At 32.0% G+C, this 20206-nt stretch overlaps 1 protein-coding gene across 11 annotated transcripts in view; it reads right to left on the minus strand.

Moving 5' to 3' along the window:
- Positions 1 to 20206, minus strand: part of LOC118192223 (multiple PDZ domain protein-like) — a 1451385-nt gene that overhangs the window by 683239 nt on the left and 747940 nt on the right. For all 11 annotated transcript variants that reach the window (XM_085818535.1, XM_085818539.1, XM_085818542.1 and 8 more), the window contains 3 exons: positions 19438 to 19529; positions 1811 to 1946; positions 919 to 1050 (listed from right to left, as the gene is read on the minus strand). In XM_085818535.1, the coding sequence (XP_085674661.1) occupies positions 919 to 1050; positions 1811 to 1946; positions 19438 to 19529 (360 nt within the window). The remainder of the gene's footprint in view (positions 1 to 918; positions 1051 to 1810; positions 1947 to 19437; positions 19530 to 20206) is intronic.

The following is a 20206-nucleotide window of genomic DNA, read 5'->3' on the forward strand; positions in this document are numbered from 1 at the left end:
AACCATACTAATAAAATTTTAACAGAGGCTTGCTTTTAGAATCAACCATATATAATTAAGTAAATATATAAGTAAATATATAAGTAAAATCGCATTTTCCTTGTAGAGAAGCAGATGATAATCTTTGACAACTGTCTAACAAAACACATCCAGACTTAACTTTGCTGTTATGATAGGAAATGGGACATTTATTATGACAAAAAATTATACATTTATTATAAAAAAATAAAACACAAAACATTTGACTCCCTTATGACAAAAGTTGAACTAGATATTTAATTAAAAAATTTTTGATTTTTAACATCATCTTCAATTTGCCTTCCAGGACTGCCTATAAATAAATTAGAATAATTGTTTTTTTCTCAAATGCCATTCAGTGCTATTCTTTTGTGATTCACTTGTATTGTATGTAATGTTCTTTAATTAAAAGTATTCCCATATAAATAATTTGTCAGTGTTGGTCAGTTTCAAAATATTAGAAATATGCTTTTAATGTTCTCATGTAGTTTTCTTACCTAAGAGACCCCTCATCATGCAAAAAATTTACTAAACAAGAAATATTTTTGGTTTATGCATATAAAGTTACAAATTGGCAATTTGACAATAATATGACTACAGCCTGCCAGCATTTCCTAGCATAAGAATTCTGTAAGATTCTGTGAATATGATCTCTTGCTCACAGGAAAAATATACATTGATCAATACTTTTCATGATAACATCCATATGAATGATCATCATTTAATCTGTTAATATCAGGAATATTTTCATAAACTGTTATTTTGTTTTTACTTGGGTACAAATGCAAATACAATAAAAGTATAAATCCAAAAATTCAGAATGATCTAAACTCCAGACTTTTTTTTTTTTTAAGATTTTTTTTTGGGGGGGACGAAATACAAACAGACGAAAATGCTCACCATAATCATCATCAATTAGAAGATTTACATTATTAACATCAACATCTTTATTAGCTGCCTCTGCAACAATCTTTGGCTCATGTATTTGTGCCTGAACAGTAGGTAAACTTGGGTAACTCAACTCACCACTAGCTGAAATAGCAAAAAGATTTTGAATTTTAGGAATAAGGTATATGATATAAAAATTATTTCAGTAGTGTATAATCAAAGCAAACACTGCCTATGCTAAGTGTAAAACATCTGCATGTAGCTTTTCACAGAGAAGATGCATAGTGATCTACTAAATCTATATTTGTAACAAATTTTTTAAATGATGTAAATAAAGCAGTTTAAAAGAACAATTACAATATGTTTTTGATTTAGAGGCAGCATATGCTTTAGATTTTGAAGTAATGCATCTATACTTTTCATAGTGCTAATATTACTTTCAAATCATACATAATTTGTTAAAAATGCAATAATGTTCACTATTTTCATGTGAAAGTAGGATAATTTTTATAAACAAGTTAAAATATATTTGTTAACTGTGAAAACAAGAACAATCACTTTGATTCTGAAATGAAAATTATAAAGCTTTTGACATTTGCACTCAGTATCTCAATGGCTAAGTAATTAAAATCACTGAATGCTGGTAGTTTCATAACTATTTTAATTACTGAAGCATAAAGACTGCCTGGGTACTCATGTTCTCCATGTACAAGGCAAATAGAAATGTTCCCCTTTTCCATTTTCACATAGTTCTGTTTCATTGCGGTGTAGGAGTGATGATAAAGGCAATTATCAATGATCTTTGGGCATGTAGGGATAAATTTGGATATAAATATATTTGCATTAAATTTAAAGTTATAAACAGAATAATCTTAACACAGTAGCATTTAAACTTATAGATTACCAATAGCCAGTTGAAGTTGCTGATACTTTGCTCCACGAAGATATCTCGCTAAACGTAACTTAACAGATTTTCCTGTGCTTCTTAATACTTCAACAGCATCATGGTTTGTATAGCCGTGTAAAGGGCGACCATCCACCTAAATGAAATATATGAGTAATTCAATATTTAAAAATCTGCTAAACCCAGAAGATTAAAATTCAATATAAGATACAATATACATAGCACACAATTTACTGCCTAAGACTTCCCAAGGCAATCTCAACAGAATTCATATCTGGAATGCATGATATCAAACAATATTTTAGCTCTCAATGTTTCTTTCACTAAAATGGCCCAGTGGCATTGGTTACTATCATCTATTAGAAGAAACTTGGGCCATTAGCTCTTAAAATGGTTTTAATGCAACACAGTGTCCTATAGTCAATTCCTCTGCAATAACTATTTGGTCAGACAATCCTATTTTGCAAGACTTCGCCCAGGGCTTGACTTTAAACCAGAATCGTGAAACAGGGGTTTCTTGTCCGCAATCCATGGGCATTTGTAAGTTGCAGTTTTCTTCAGATTAAAGTACTCGGATACTGAGAACAGTCAAAAGCCTTTAACCTGGACGTCCATAATCCGGACCTCAAAGCTTCAAAATTTCTGCGCAATTTTACTGCAGCTGAATGCTATTGGTGTCATATTAGTCATGAAAGAGTGCTATACAGTCAAATATGCTATTGGTGTCATATTAGTCATGAAAGAGTGCTATACAGTTAATCCGGACGTCCATAATCCGGAATGATCTATAATCCAGAGCTCAAAGCTACAAACTTTCTGCGCATGCGCATATGCGTTCACACAAGCGCATAATACCTTTACGCATGCGCGTTTAATGTATAAAGGACGGTATAAGCTAAGCTAAAATTATCTATTTCAGTTAATGTTGCAGATTAAGTTGTTCCTTAATCTTCTAATTGGATCCCGCTTATTATTTTTTGCAGACTGTTAGAACAATTTTATAAAAGTAAGCTTGAACTTTCAATTATGTCAAAAAGAATTTCCGATTCTGGAGCTGCCAAAGGATCTACAAAGTGAAAGCATGTTTCGATGTATATCAAACAAAAAGTGGAATTGCTGCAAAAAAATGGATAAAGGCATATCCTTTGTTTCTCTAACCATCCCGAAATCTGTTTATCAATTTCACGCTGCTCTGCGGAGGGGGAGATGTCACGGCGCGCAATCAACTGGAAGTTGATCTGTCAGCGCTATCATTATCTTCAGGACAGATGTTTTTATTTTGTTCGGCTTGTAATTCCTTACTAAATGTAGTATTTCATCTCGATGTACTCCGTCTTTGATATGATTTAAATGAAATTCCTCGTCATTATAAATATCATGAATACACACCAAATAGTTTTCTGGTTACAATTTTCTAATTTTCACTATGCGTAATGTATGCTTTACACATGCACACATTGAAAGAAATGTTTAATAAAATAAACAAATAAATATTAATCTTTTATTCGTAAATTTTGATATCCTTTAGATCTTAATTGCTCTTTATTTCCTAAATTACGGTTTCATATTTTTAATTTTATAATTTCTGCATACTATCTTACCAGATTTAAACTGATGATCTATAATCTGGAAAAACCGATAATCAGGAATCGCCGAAGTCCCGACAAGTCCGGATTAAAGACTTTTGACTGTATTAATCATCACTCTCAGCTATTTAAAAGAAATATGTTGCCATTACACAAAATAAAATGTATTTTTATTCCACAATGCCAGTGTATGTCTGTTACTAATAAACCAACAATACTAACTCATAGTCTATTACTGAAATTTGTTTTAATATCTGGTACTGATTAACAAACTAAACAGTTTAAAAGCAATAAATGCAGTTTTTCATCTCTATTGAAACTCTTAATTATTAGAATGACACAGGAAGTAACACTAGCTGCACTTATGAAAATGATTATATATGTTTTCTTTTTTATCATAACAATTTAAGGCAGCTGGGCATGGAAGTGAATAGGATACTAAGTGGGTAAGTAAAATTAAATAGGTTAATGGGAGCTACGTTAAAAACATGATTTTTTTTTTATTAGCCCAAAGGGGCATTCAAAACTGTCTACTGGAAATTCTAAAGATATGCTATATTTAAATATTTTGAACTCAGAGGCCCAAATGCTCTCAAAATGTGTATGTGTGTGTAAACAGAGAAAAAAATGTCCCTTGTAAAATTTGAAAGCTCTCAGATAGTTAATTTTTTTAAAATAAAAACTGATTTCTCACTTTGCATCTAAAAACACATCTCATTTCACTCCCCCTCCAAAAAAAAAAAAAAAAAACTACCCTTTATTTTAAAATACTTTAGTGAGAAATAACAACCAGATGTCAAACGATTTGTTCACAGATGACAGACATTTACTGTGGGATATTCCTGAATCAACAGATTCAACACAAAATTTCTCTTGAGCACCTAAACTGTTAAGTGCTAAATTACTTCCAATAAAACTACTCAAATAACTTTACATTAACATCACACATTATTTTCTTATTTAATTAGAAAATAAAATTTCTTTAACATTTTTAAAAAAAAAAAATTTTATAGCATAATCTGTGCACTTTTGCCTGATCATAAAGTGCTTTTTTTCATTAAAAAAAAGATTTTTTTCTTTCCTTTCCTTTTAGTCACTTAAGGCTCCCGGAGGAAATTACGGAAGAGAATCGGGAATTAATCTAACGATAAGGCGAAATATTTTTCATCTTAAGCTGTCCTATTCACAACTTCGAATTTGAATTTAGTTTCAGAATTACATGACTTAACTCACACTTAGCTGAATTACTGTACATCTTGGCAGTAAGGGGATTATCCAGAATATTATTAAACTACCTGAATAGAATGTGCCATTAAAAAAACGATACCTATATATTTCATTCAGTAGTTAGCTGACAGCAGTAGTTAATTAACCACCATTCGTGACGAAGAATTCGTAATGTAAAAAAACATATCACAAATATTACGAGGATTTATACAAATAATTTAATTTTCATTTTTTTTAAATTTAATTTTCTATTTTTCTTGAAATACGGCATTAATTACTTTAATTTGATAAACATGGTACGCCTTCGTGACATTATGCAGAATTTATTCACTTTTTAATATGCAATAACCAGTAAATTAATTATTATAAAGAGATTGTTAATAAATATACATGTGTCTTATAACCATATCATTTTGTGTTACCACGTATGAAAAAAACATTTTGTCGAAATCATGCAAATTTGGCGTATTTCCTTTTTATTTGAAAGCACTTGAACAAAACCGAAGTAAAATCACAGACTACATTTCAATACTATCATTAAAAAGTTTGTATATTACTATACTGTTTATTCGCTTGCATTTTATTAAAATTTACAGGAAAACGTTCAGTTGTTAAGACATACGTGGAGAGCATTAAATATAAGAGCTGTAACATGCTGCTGTTACACAGTCAACTATTGACTATGTTATTATACTAAAAGGACTATTTTTCTTTTGCTAAAATATCGTTACGTTTTTTTTTCTGATACCAGTTGTTACGTTATTTTCTTCCTTCACGTTCGTACGGGGTTCGTTGATCTAGAGTGAATAATGACGACACTTGATAAAATATTGAAGCACACTTTATTAGCCATTATTGTCAGGACAGCTTCAAAACACGTTTTTACAGTCGTCGATGAACTACTATAAACACGCTGACTCGATCAGAGACACAGCCTCCAGGTTATCAGGCTATCACGGTGGAGACAGCTTCACTGCAAAGCACTAGAGCACAGCTCCAGACTCTGCTCGGTCGTTCTCGGAACTCCATGTACTCTCGACACTCTCCACGCTACAACTCGCGATGTACTCAACGACACACAGAACACAGCTCCCGACTCTTCGGTTCAGTCGTTTCTAGAGCTCAACACACTCTCTCAACGATGCACTAACCGCGATACACTACGAGACTATTTCGGTGCACTCAACAACCCACTCGGCACTCGCCGCCCGGCTATCGATCGACTCTGCAGGGATTGACTCGCTAGACAAGACACCAACTCGATACTAACTAGACGAGGCACACTCGATGAAGCAAACTGACTGACTGCGAACCAGCAGGGTTTATATAAATTTCGGCTTGTGGTCGAGAACATTCTGGGCTAAACCGGTAAGAATTCGTTCCAGAAGGTTCTTCATCCGTCTATGATACATCGCCAATTTTGTCGCCAAATGGGCGATTTATCGCCAAATGTGGCAACCCTGCCTTCCTCGCTATTTTAGGGCAATGCTAAAACTGCTTTGCGGGGAAGCTATCTCACCGCGCCTGTACTTTTCGTAACAATATTATATTTTTCAATTCTTCAATAATAAACATATTTACTACAGTTACTTCGCTTAAGTAAAAATACATATTTCGAGATATGAAAGTCGTGCTTCATTAATTTTGTAGTACAATTTCTTTTTCATATTATATATCAAAATTAATAGATTCTTTAATAAAATTAAATTCTTACGATTATTTACACTTTTTCCTTTGCTGTTATAAGTACATTTAAAACACAATATAAATAAAATCTAGCAGAACTGATTCGGCATCAATATTGATAAAAGTTTTACGAACAATTAAAATCTGAAAATTTTTGCAACTTGTAAGCTTAGATTTAGATGTCTAAAAGCTACAAGAAACAAAGAAATTAAGTAAATGAAAAGTCCTTTATAATACATATATACTTTGCTCGAAATTCAATCTATTTAAATAACTAAACATGCTTATTAAACATGCTTTTAAATTATAGTTAAAAAAAATTAAATTACAATATAGAGCAAGTTACTGTAGTATAGATTTATAGCATAAAACACAGTTAACTAATATTTAATCTATTAAGTATAAGTTAGAAATGTACCGAAAAAAAAAGCCCCCTTTTTTTAATATTAGGTAATTAAGTTTTTAAATTTTTGTTTGCATACATAAATTTATAAAAAAAAAAAAAAAAAAAAACTTTCCTTTTGCAGAATATATTTGACGTGATCTGATTTGATTTGAGCGGGAACACAGAATTAAATTTTCAGTTGAATAAATCTCGGAATTTGCGCTCTCTACTTCGCTAAAAAAGTTATTGAAAAGATTCCAGATGAAACGCTTTTATCTGAGAAGCTCGAAAATGCTGGTGCAGGAACCAACGTGGAGAGAATTTGTAGAATGTGCTTTTCTACTACAAAGAACTAAAAAAAAAAAAAAAAAAAAAAAAAAAAAAAAAAAAAAAAATCCCGCATATCATTTGTTTACTTGTTCGGAAATAGCGGATTTTTTTTTTTTTTTAACGTTTTATGTGTTACCCTTATTTATTAAATATTATGCTCTTCGCGCTTACAACACATAAAATTCAATTCAACAGCGATTTCACAAAATATTTAAAAACAGCACAACAACATATCTTTAGAATTTCCGATACACAGTCTCGCGCGCTGAGGATGAAAATGCATTTTCCCGTACAGTGCTGTCATTGCTCGCTTTGAAATCATTGAGATTGTTATTCAAAAATTCGTTAAAGTCTTACAAAATTTCAAATAAATAATAAAACAAATTAATAATACAAATTCGAAATTCAAAATTCGAGCTTCCAAATGCCCATGTTCGGCTGGAGGATTATGTTATTTAAAATCTGATGGATCCAGGTACCGTTGTTTTTTCACAATGCGAGAAACGTTCATACATATTCTTCATTATTTAGTTTCTTGAAATATAATACATGGCGATAATATTTGGCGGCAACTGTTTGAAAAGTGAATCAACGCAGAAAGTGAAACGACGCAAAATGCCGTTTTAAGATTAATAGCCCTTTGGGTCTCCGCTCCTTTGGGATAAAAAACAGATTGATCCAACCCGAAAAATTACTTTTCAAACGAAATACTTATTTTGCACGATCTACACATTTCATACACTAAAATAAAGTCCAAGAAATCAAAATTTTCGTATACAGCAATAAAAAATTAAAGTGCACCTTAATGAATCTAATTTCAAAACCCAGTGCACGTTGATCAGTGCACAGATTTTATCAGTTTGCAATGAATGAAAACGTATGTGCGGAGTTCATTCATAGCTGACAAACTACATAGCACCTAAAAAAAAAAAAAAAAAAAAAAAAAAAAAAACTTTTTTTTTGGGGGGGGGGGGGGTTAACCTATAGTGGATCAAGTGGTTAACTTATAATTTTCAATCCGAAAGAAAAGTAGAATTATCTTAAAAATTTCTTATAGTGTACGTAAAATTTTACTATGATTTTTAATGTTTCTCACTATAAAACTTAAGAAATTAACAATTTGTTGCAAGCTAAAATAATAAGTTCTGAGAATTACAGCTTTTCAAATTAATTTTGAATTTCCTTAAATACTTTTATCTATATATTCTTAATATTTAAATATCTATATATTTTTACAGTATTCAGCGCAAATAAAAATTATATGGCGGTAAAATCATAAAAAAAGTTTACGTGTGTAAAGCTTAAAATCTGCCTTCAGAATTCCAACATCAGAGTATTAATTCGAATAGAAACGTCATGGAAACATTTATTCTGCAGGCTACGGTATACATTATGGAAACACTTATATATAAAAATATTAATGCTACATATTGCAATGAATTAAAAAAAATAAAAATATTAATAATATTGCAATGAATTAAAAAAAATAAAAATATTAATAATATTGCAATGAATTAAAAAAAGTTAACAAACTTTTAACTAATTAATCAATTAATTTTAGTTGAAAAATCAAAAAGAAATGCCGATTTCATTTTGCAAAGTTTTGAATTTCGATCGTACATTCTATTACGTAAAAAATGAAACCTGTTTTGGAAAAATTCTATTATAACAAATCGGCAACTCACCCCCCCCCCAAATTCAAGGCTGGCTATATTCCTGTGAACATAAAATTTACAAATATTTCTTCCTCCCTAATTGTTATTGCTGTTTTTTTATGAATGTATCTTTTTGCAATCAAAATTTAGCGGAAAAAGTATTTTTTAAAAATATTTACCAAAATAGGTAATTTAAATCTGAACCAATAAATAAAGTTTTAGAACATACTGTACATACAAAAGTAAAATTTAATACACTTTAAGCACACTTTAAACATGATAAATATTAATATACTTAAGTTCTTTAAAAAGTATCTAATTAAAAAAATAGATACTTTCTTTTGGGACATCCAGATTTCATTTGTTGTTCATTCCATTCATTCTCATTGATTTCATTTGTATTTGACTGCACTGAATTTTCATAGCGAAAGATAGAGGCTCGTCCTTTCAAAAAGGAAAATTTGATGCGATTTTTTTTTTTATTTTTTTTTTTTTTTTAAACGTATACCATTTTTTTTTTTTTTTTTTTTTTTTTTTACGTATACCATTTTGATGGAAATAAGTGATTCAAACAGAGGAAATAATACAACGGGGAAAAAAAAAGGGGAGGATTATCCTCCCTCCCCTTCTTTTTCCCCCGTTGAAAGAATTTCAGCTATCAGAAATCACTGAAAGCGTGTAAATGATTTTAAAATCATTAACTAAAATTTGAAGATTTTTATGCAAGAAGCCTGGGGTATGGATATTAAACAATATGCCAGAAATTACCTAAGAATTATGATTTGAAAATTACATCTTTACGAATATATCTTTGTTTGTTAGTTTAGTTGTATGGTGAAACATGCGAGGCAATCTGTTTAAGAAATCCTAATTATGTAAACGAACTAAGGAAACTTTTCGACCACACAGAAGAGCAGATAAGAAATCTTGAATCATTAAAAACAGATTGATTCCTATGGATACATTTTAAAGCCTTTAATTTTGAAATTGCTTTCGAATGAATTCGTTCTTCTTTAAAGCTGAAAAACTGAAGATGAAGATCGGGATTTAAGATGTTTATTACAAGTACCTTTTTTGAGAAACGAAATACTCAGTAGAGAAAGGCATCTATCAATTATAATTCCGGCGATAAGTTCTCACCATTAGAAAAGCCCATAATGCCACATTTCAAACCGAAACTAAAAATAAATAAGCCGTCGACAGTTGAACATTTAATGGCGCCAGTCGATTCTCCGCGTCTCTTTTGTGGCGAGGGAACTCACAAATCGATGGTTTGGGCAAAGCACTCGAGGGATATCTGCTTAAGGAGGGAATGCATTCGTGGAGGGCTTTCTAAAGGAAACTGGATGGTATACAGGTTACACATGGAGAAAAACCACGAAAACGCCCATTCGCCGGGATTTGAACCCTGACTGAACTACCAGTGTTCAGCGATCGGTAACTGGTGGGCCCTAAAATCAACGTGGAATACGAAATTTTAAGTTTGGAAAAGGAAAAAAGGACTTCTGAAAAATCAAGGCAGGTGTTTTTCGTGTCTGGATAGAAATCAAAGAATTAAGCATTGAAAGTAAGAAGTAAAATGCAGTTTTTGTAATATGAAACATTCGAAAGCGATTTGTTATTCACTTCATCAGAAAAGACATAATGATAGAGATGAAAAGAATTTGTCGGATTCAAATGCTACTTTCGCAGTTTCGTGATATAATCCTGATGAAAATGGATCTAATAAAGTTTTATTTCTAACTGCTTCTGCTTCAATTCGGAATAAAGGAAAATCTGAGAATTCTTTTTGATAATGGCTCAATGAGAACTTTCATACCTAAAGATGTACGTATCTAGTAAAAAGAATCTCCCGACTATATGAAAAGAATTACTTTCTCTTTATTCATTTGGAGATAAAACTGCGCTAGACAAGACATTTAATGCTGTCAAAGCAAAACTAGAAAATTAAGAGATCCCAATCTTAGTGTAGATGATGAAATACTAGAAGCAGAATGCGTCTGTAATACAGAAAATGTCACATAATTTTCAGCTTCTCCACAGATTTAAATTTTGTTAAAGAACACGAAGTTTTAAGATATTTACAATTAGCTGACTAATGTAAACAGAATGGCAAAATTGATATTCTCAAAGGAGTAGATTTCTTGTATTCGATAATTACAGGTAGAATTTAAAAAAAATGTAGTAGTCACAGAATCATTATTTGGGTGGTGTTTGCAAGGTAAACTAAATAATGATTTTAGTGAATTATTAATTGTGACAATAATAGTAAACAAAATCATGATATCAGATCAATTACAAAAGTTTCAGAAATTAAAAAATTTAAGTTTAGAAAGTGACAGCAAAAACGACAAAACTGTTAATTTAGAAATTATGAAATCTTTCGAATTTGATATTAAGTACAGAAATGGAACATACCAAGTAAGATTGCCGTTGAAACCAAATTCAAAACATTTAACTGAAGACAATAATGATGTTGCACTTGAAAGTTTTAAGAAATTACATAGCACATTTAAAATTGACTACCCTTTGTTTCTTCGATATAAAGAGGTTTTTAAAGATTACGAATTAAAATATATTACTGAACCAGTTCAAGAAGACAACTGAAATGATAAAACCCTATTTTATTTACCTCATCAGAAATAATAGAGCAACAAGAATGAAGATTGAGAACATTTTATGATGCTGCAGCTCATAAGCCAAACAGACGTTCTTTAAACGATTGTTTATATACTAGACTGAACTTATCCCTGATATTTTAAATTTGCTGATAAAATGCAGCAAAATTTGACAGCCTTCATGGCTGACATTACAAAAGCTTTTCTACAGTCAAATAAAGAAGATAGGGACGTTACACGGTTCTTTTAGAAAGATGATCCTTAGGCTAGTAATAAAAAAATTAAAACTTTGATAGTTACAAGAGCTTTTTTTTGGGGGGGGAGTAAAATTGGTCCCTTTCTGTTTGTTACCACTATTAAACGTCAACTTAAAAATATTCAGAAATATATCCTAAACAACTGTTTGTATGTTGATGATGTAATTGGTGGTCAGCAAAATTTAGAACAAGCAATGTAAGCGTTTAGAAAGAGTGGACATTTTTGACGAAGCTACTAATTCAAAAGAATTGAAAAAATTTGTCATCAGAAAAACTTTTGGAACCTCCTGAAATTGTCCCGATCAAAGTGTTAGGAATTTACTGGAATATGGAAAATGATAATTTTTATTTTGACACTCAACATTTAGCAAATTTCATTTCTTTGCCAATAAGCTCAAAACATTTTTTGCTGCAATCCGTAAGCCGTATTTTTGATCCTGTAGGATTCTACGGTTCTTTCACTATTAGAATAAAATGTTTGATTTAAGAAATCTGGTCAGCTAAAATCGACTGGGATGATGATGTACCATCTGATCTTAGTTGTAAATAGAAAGCCTCGTATGAAGAAATTGAAGAGCCGAACCACCTTAGGATTCCCTGCTACTATTTAGAGGAATATTAGATGTAGATATGAAACAAGAAAGACACCGTAGGTTTTTTTGACGCTAGTTTGAAAGCTTATGAATGCACAGTATATCTGAGAATAGTTTTGAACAACAGAACTTTTCAGTTTTTGTTGCCTCAAAAAGTAGAGTTGCTTCTCTGAAATCACTTACCCTTCTTAAATTGGAGCTCGAAGGCGCATTTTTACCCGCCCGGTTGAGCGATAAAATCGCAAAATGTTTAACACGCAAAGTAATCACCTTTCATTGGATGATTCAAAAGTGACCTTTTTGGGTTAGAGGATCCCATGAAAGATTTAAAACTTGTGTTTATGAAATTAACTGAAAGCAGTAATGGACATTATTGCCCTCGGAAAGATAACCCTGCCGACCTTATATCACGAGAAACTACTATTTAGAAACTTAAGAAACTGAGAGCTTTGGTGGCATGGACCACACTGGCTTTCATAGTTTTCAGAATTTTGGTTCTCTAGTAATGTAGTCACTACTGAAAAAGAAAATTTGGAATACAGAAAGAAGTTTGCTAGTGCCCATCAATATAAATGTACCATATAGGAAAAGGACAAATTATTTGATATTTTCAAGTATAGCAGTCTTATGAAAATATTAAAAATAACAGCTTGGATTAAACACTTTACTTTGAAGGCTGGGAAACTTATAATTTAACAATCCTTCAGCTGAAGAACTTAAAGATGCAGAAGAATTTTGGATCCGAGGAATTCAAACAGCAGCATTTAATGCAGAGATTTCTGCATTAGAGACTGATAAAAAGTATTTAAGAAATGATACTTTTAAAATAAAAAGTATCTAAGAAGTCATACATATTTTCCTTTTCCACCTTCCTAGACGATAAAGGAATCTTAAGGCTTTGGAAAGAGATTGCAATTTTTTATTTCACTACTGAAGAAAAACATCGTAGTCTCTTTCCTCGAAATTCAAAATTTACAGAACTGTTAAATTGAAGCATTAAGAAGTTACAGGCACTTTGACCAGCCTTCGAAAAGAATACTGAATATCATTAGGCCGACAGCTCGTGAAGAAAATTCTTAGAAACTATCTTATTTCGAAACTGATAAATTGTATAAAAGTCTTTTTACTTGAACTGTAAGCACAGCACTTCATTTTTGGCACTGTTATTAGATCCCGTTATTGGAGCTGGTCTTCAATACGTCAACAGAAAATTTTTTGATGTCCTTTAGATGATTTGTTAAGATGCGGGCATTGTCACACAATTTATTCAAACAAAGCCTTTGAAAAGGTAAACAGAAATCTGAAAACGTTTTCAAAAAAAAAAAAAAAAAAATTCCAAATTTCAAGATTTTGTTGCCTGCAGAAAGATAAGCTGGAAATTTATCATAGAATGTGCCGCATGGTGGAGAAACGTTTTAGTAAAGCCTGTGGAAGATTATTTGAGAATAATACCTGGAAAAGCCCTACTCAGTTTCCAAGAGTTGCTTACTATTCTGACAAAGGCCGAATGCACAATGCATCAAAGACCCTTAACTTACAACCACTTGAAAGAAACAGGGCTTCTCACACAAGTGCCCCTTTTCAAATTCGGATGAAAAAAATCATAATTATCCACTTCATTTTATAGAGCTGATTGACAAGAATTCAAGTAGAAATAATCTGATGAAAAGACAAGTGTACCAAACTAGACTTCTGAAACATCTATGGAAAAGATAGAAAGAACAACTTCTACTTCACTTACGAACAGCCCACTGTTCGAACACTCCCAACCTTAGTAAAGAATTAAAGGTTGGTAACGTCTATCTTTTAGAGGGGTCAACAAAGTACAAACTCTTATGGATGCTTGGGGGTGATATTAGAGTTATAAACAGAATCATTATACTAATTCAGAAGTCAAACAACAAAAATTAGCGTTATATTTTCAAATTTTCACAGGACTAGTTTCGATGGTTTTACCGAACCATCATCCTCAGCTGCAAAAGCGCAAATGAATGAGATAGGATATAATAATTAGATAAGATAAGAAAGCCTGGACAGGAGATAAGCTAGTGGCACCATCTGTTGATGAAACCAGAACTAAAACATAATTTCTTTAAAGGCCGAAGGCAAAGATGGATTAGAATTAGGATCGTTAACTAGAACAGAAAGATTTTTTTTGAATGTGAAATGCCTCTAGAAAATCCAGTTCTCCAATGGAAGATGTTTTTTGAATAATTTTGGCAGCAGAAAAATTGAAAGCGTGAATTTCGGACCAGCAATGTTGGGTTACGAGACTCATCATGTTCGTTTGTGTTTAATTACAACGTCCAAAGGACAGGTGAAGAGACCCACACAACTATTACATCCATTAGAAGTAGTGAACGAATTTTAGAACTATTGACTTTGTTCCAGTATTTAATCAGAATAATTTTGGAAATTAATTGATTATTTGGTAATTTCTTCGCTTAACTGATTAATTAATCTTATTTCATATTTTAGAAGATATTCAAGAACAGCATTTTTTTAAACTGATAACAGTAGGTAATTGCAAGTATTTTCATTTATTTAGATATAATTCTTATTCTCCTTTTAGATGTCATATATGTGGACTCATTTGATTATTAATCTGTATATACTATATTAATAAATAATTTATCCTAACCAAGTTTTGAATTGAGTATTGAGGTAGGAACACTCCTTACCTGTAGAACATGGAATAAGAGAGTTACTACTTGTAATTTACCAAGTTGTTTCATTCTTGAACTGCATTTTGTTTTATATGGTATTCCTATTGTTTAAAAAATATGATGAGAAGGGAGGAAAACTCCTCCGTAGAAATTAAAAAAAATGCAATTACAATTAAAAAATATTGCAAATACTCTAAAAATGAATGGGTTCTTATTGGTCAACAAATGACTGACATGCATATCGTTTCATTTTCAAAAAAAAAAAAAAAAAAAAAAAAAAAAAATTTAGAGGTGAAGTAATCTTTTTCCTAAGCTTCCTTTTGTGATGTCTTTTTATCTCAAAAATATTCATATTTCATTGTTTAATTTAAAAACTAAAGCTGGTAGAAATGACAGGACTACATTCTCCGGCAGATGCACATGCTTCTAGCATATCTAGTGTTGTCAACTTAAATTGACTGATAGTTTAGCATATACACTCTATAACGAAAAAAAATCGACGCACCAAGAAGGAAACATCCGATTGCTTTGAAATTTCGTATTCATAAATGTTTTGACCAAATATGCAAATACTTAAAATTTGGTATCCAATAAATGAATAGTGCGATATCCAACGCATCGGAACTGCGCAACCAGCAGATAAGGAGCTATTCTTGAACTTTTAAAAATTTCTGTTGCATTGCGATACCTTTCAACGACTGAAAAAGTGCTTCGCCACAGGATTCGAGCTCATTACGAGCAACTGTCAGAGTTTGAAAGATATCACATCATTGGATTGAAAGAGGCAGGTTGGGCAAATCGGAGAAACGCTCTTCATATGAGTCGAAGCGATGCGGCGATTAGAAAATGCTCGCAAGAATGAGTGGACAATGACAGATTTCAACGTCATGATGGTAGCTGTCGACCTAAGGCTACAACAGATCGGAAGGACATAGTGATTGCCAGATCAGCTGTCACATCGCCCGATTCATTGCATAAACCATCAGATGTGAAACTAGTACACAAGTGTCCACCCCGAACATTCACAGATGGCTGATAGAGCGAAATCTACGCTCGTACCGACCGTTACGCTACTTACCACTCACGCCTGCACACTGTTGAGCCAGATTACAGCGGTGCTTGGCTCTATCAGGTTGGAATGATGCTGACTAGAAACGTATAGTCTTTAGCGACGAATCCCGCTTCCAACTGTGCCGTGACGATTATTGAAGACGTGTTTGCAGACGCCCAGAGCAGCGTGCCGTTCCTGCTTTCACATTGTGCGTCACACAGGCCCTCATCCAGGAGTTATGGTCTGGGTTGCTATTTACCTTGATAGCCTTTGGTCGTCATTAGAGGTACATTTACAGCACAGCGGTACGCCGATGACATTCCAAGACCTGTTTTGCTACCTTCCTTTAGCAGTACTCTGGCTTTATTTTTCAGCAAGATAACGCCTGATCACATACGGCATGTGTTGCTATGAACTGTATTACAGCTTGTCAAACACTTCCTTATCCTGCCAGATCTCTTTTGCATGAAGCATGCCTGGGTATGATGGGAAGGAGACTGTATCTATCAGGGAATGTTGATGACCTAGCCTGACAGTTGGAGCAAATTTGGCAAGAAATACTGCAGGACACCATCCAGGAGCTTTATCAGTTTATGCCACGCCATGTGGCAGCTTACATTCAGGTTAGAGGTGGGTCAACACCTTATTAAGCTCTTCACATTATAAGTATGTAACTCTGAAATAACTCATTCCCAGTTGTTCTGAAATTTTAATCCTTTTCTATTCTGTACATAATCTTCCCATCCTCCAATTTTTGTCTCCCTCGGATAACTCTTTCTTGGACACTACAACAAGAGATGTGCGCTTCTGCTGCTGATTTCAAAAGTCTGTATACAAAATCGGGTAAGAGACCAAAACGTCATTGCAGAGGATTTTATAACGAACCGAATTAAGGAATTTGAAGAGCCGTATTCGACCCGTAGGAAGGTTTTTGCACACCTTTATTCTATGGAAAACTATTTGAACGTAAAGAAAATCCAGGCAGTTCTGTATTTACTTTAAACTTGACCACAACAAGACTAGTTGATTATTTTACGGATTATTTTCAGCAGAAGGAATCAGTTTAAATTTTTAACAAAAAAGGAAGAAAAATTTCGGTAATTAACAACAGTTTTCAACTAATCAAGTTTTTCAACATGAAAAAGATTATGAAGAACAAATATCCTTTTATCCCATAAAATATGTAAGTGTACAAAGGAAGCTCTTCCCCCCTTTATTTAGCTGAGAAATAACATTTGGCGTGGAGTTAGAGGACAACAGAAAAGTTTCCGAACAATGTTTTCTGGGTTCATTTATCGAAAAATTTTCTTTTCCTTTTTATCTTTTAATTTTTTATTTATTTATTTATTTATTTTTGTGCAGGGCAGAAAATATATTTTTTTTAGGGTTAAAATATCAAGGACAGGTAGGAAGTTGGAGAGATTCAGTTTCAACATTCGACAGGATGGCAGAATAAATGTAATTTATAAAAGATTAAAATACTTGTTAAAACATTAAACAAGTTGTAAAACATAATCAACCCATAATGACACTGGACTGAGGGTGCTTCTTCATATGTAATCCTTTAATTAGATTCTAGTAAATGCCACCGTGTTTAGTATACCACAATGTTTAGTAGAATTGAAGAATCTGAGTTGGAAACTTTTTCTCCTGCTCCTAGAATATTGGAGCTTCGAGGAGAGAAACAACAGAGTAATGAGAAAGCTTACTGCTTGTTGCGATGTTGAATCCGTTTTTTTTTTCCATGCATTCAATAACTGTTTCCTATATTTCTACACTGTATTGACAGTGCGACTCTTAAAATTCCATCTAGCAGCTGAAACATGCGTATCCTGTTCTAACAATTTCACCTAGAATAGCAATAAGATATATTTAAAAAAAAAAAAAAAAAAAAAAAAAAAAAAAAAACACCTCCAGCTTGGAAAATCTAAAGATATGCTCATTTAAATATTTTGTGATATTGCTGTTGAATTGAATTTTATGGTTAAATGCGAAGAATATGTTATTTAATAAAGGTAACAAGACGTAAAAAAATGCACCTTTGGGAGCAGTATAAAATCTGAAAGTTTTCAGACTTTTATTTATTTATTGGCCAAAAGGACTATTAATTTCGTTTTGGCATTTTACGCTGAAAACTTTAAATGTCGGTTCACTTTTCAAATTATTGCCACCAAATATTATCGCCCTATGTTATCTCTCTATATAATAAAAGAAAGAATCTGTGTGTCTTTCATACTACTGGATTGCTGACTGTTGAAAATTAGCACTGTTGCCACTTAAAAAAAATGAGGGCGATAAATTTGTGCAGTTTTTAAATTTAATGTTTCTCTTGGATACTGGACGTTTGTTGAGAGAAGGCAACGCGAAGTTGATTAATTTATTTATTAGGATAAATAATATTTGCATTAAGGGCTTATTTCATTGTAATTTTGTTATATGTAATACATTTGAAAAAATATTTTTTTTGATGAAGTTGTTTTGCAAAGTAAAATTCTGCGCAGTTTTTAAATTTAACATTTGGTGTTCCCTTCACGCAATTTTCCGGTACATTTAAAAGCCAGACGAAGGCTGCAAGCGTAGCTGCTAGTATTTAAATAAATTAAATAATGAAGAATCTGCATATAAATGCAGAGCTATGTTTCTCGCATTGTGATAGAACAACGGCACTTAGAGCCATCGTGAATAACGTGATCTTCCACAGAATATGGGCATCGGGAAGCCCTAAATTGGAATTTGAAATTTGCTTTATCATCTATTTCATATTTTGTAACACTTCAACGAATTTTTGATTAACAAACTCATCGATTTCAAAGCGAGCAATGGCAAAACTGTACATAATAATAAATAAATAAATAAATAAATAAAAACCACTACGCGCGAGACTGTGTATCGGATATTCTAAAGATATGCTCATTTAAAAATTATTTTTGCGATACTGCTCTTGAATTAAATTTTATGGTTTAAGTGCAAAGAATATTTAATAAATAAGGGTAATACACAAAAGGTTAAAAAAGTCTCTTTGGACGTAATGTAAAATCTGAAAGCCTTCAGATTTTTTTTATTATTTATTTACTTATCCTATCTCCCATAAACTCGAAAGTATTCCACGAGATGGAGACGACCAAGTTATTAAGGTTCACCGCACCTAGATAAACTTTTGCTTAGTTAAGATTCCTCAAAAGTGCTTTCGAAAATTTTTAACATCAGATAACGACAATGTGCACCCTTAGAATGAATATTCAAAACGTGCCATATACAGAAAGGTTAAGAATCATTTTCCAAATAAAGGCCAATTTTTCATCGAGTTGCAAGTAGCATTACAATAAATTCATTTGAAATAACGCTTACATTCAACTCCCTAAACACCGTACAATGATTTTTCTTTGAGATTTCAGCCAGAAAAGGCTTAATTTCATTATACAAAAATACTCTATAAGATAATAATCTAAAGTATAAAAATTTAAAAACTAATTTAACAGACACTAAAATAAGCATTTGATAATTGAAAATTTTGTAGATTTACAGAAGATCATATTCAGTGTAAACAAATGTCATGTAATTTAGTAAACATACCTCAATTATTTGATCATTTACTCGTATTTGACCGCACATATCAGCTGCACTTCCTTTAGCAATACTTTTAACAAAAATTCCAGAGATTTCTTCTGCAAATAAAAATAATCACTATTAGACGAAATGCACTACCATATAAAATCACAGCAGGGTTAAAAATTTAATTTCCAAAATAAATACACAAATGCAAAAATACAGTAAGTGCCACATATAGTTTGTTTCTTTACGGAAGGGATCAGTTTATATTATCAATTAAGTGGAATTACTTAATATATATAAATTCATTTTAAATCCAAATTATTTTACCAATGCAAAAAGGTATACCAAATATACAGTACTGATAACAACGCAGTTTTGAAAAGTCGTATGTGTTTATCTTTGTTTTGAAACATAAAAACGAGTTACTTAAAAGGATATAAAATTATTTTAAATGTTCCATTAAAATGCTTTATGTTTCACAAATAAACAAAGCACGTGAAAGAAGGAAGAGGAGGAAAATATATATATAATGATTGAAAAGGCTAGAAAACAGCCTTCTTTTCTTTTCTGCAGCCAGATTGCTCGTGAGTTCAAAAATCAAACAAGTGTTGCAGCATTTATTTTTGTTAAAATCGCTTACAATTGGCACTCTGTTGGGAATGTACCATTTAAATGGAAGAGAAGTAAAGTGATGAGTGAGAAATGGTAAAATTTAAAACTAGCCTCTCTTCCCAAAAAAAGACAACTTTAGTTTGGTGTACATTCTGAATAAAACCCTACCGGTTTCGAA

This window comes from Stegodyphus dumicola, chromosome 6 (genome assembly GCF_044657685.1).
Source record: "Stegodyphus dumicola isolate Sdum_Otavi_A_Nest chromosome 6, ASM4465768v1".
Lineage (NCBI taxonomy): Eukaryota > Metazoa > Arthropoda > Arachnida > Araneae > Eresidae > Stegodyphus > Stegodyphus dumicola.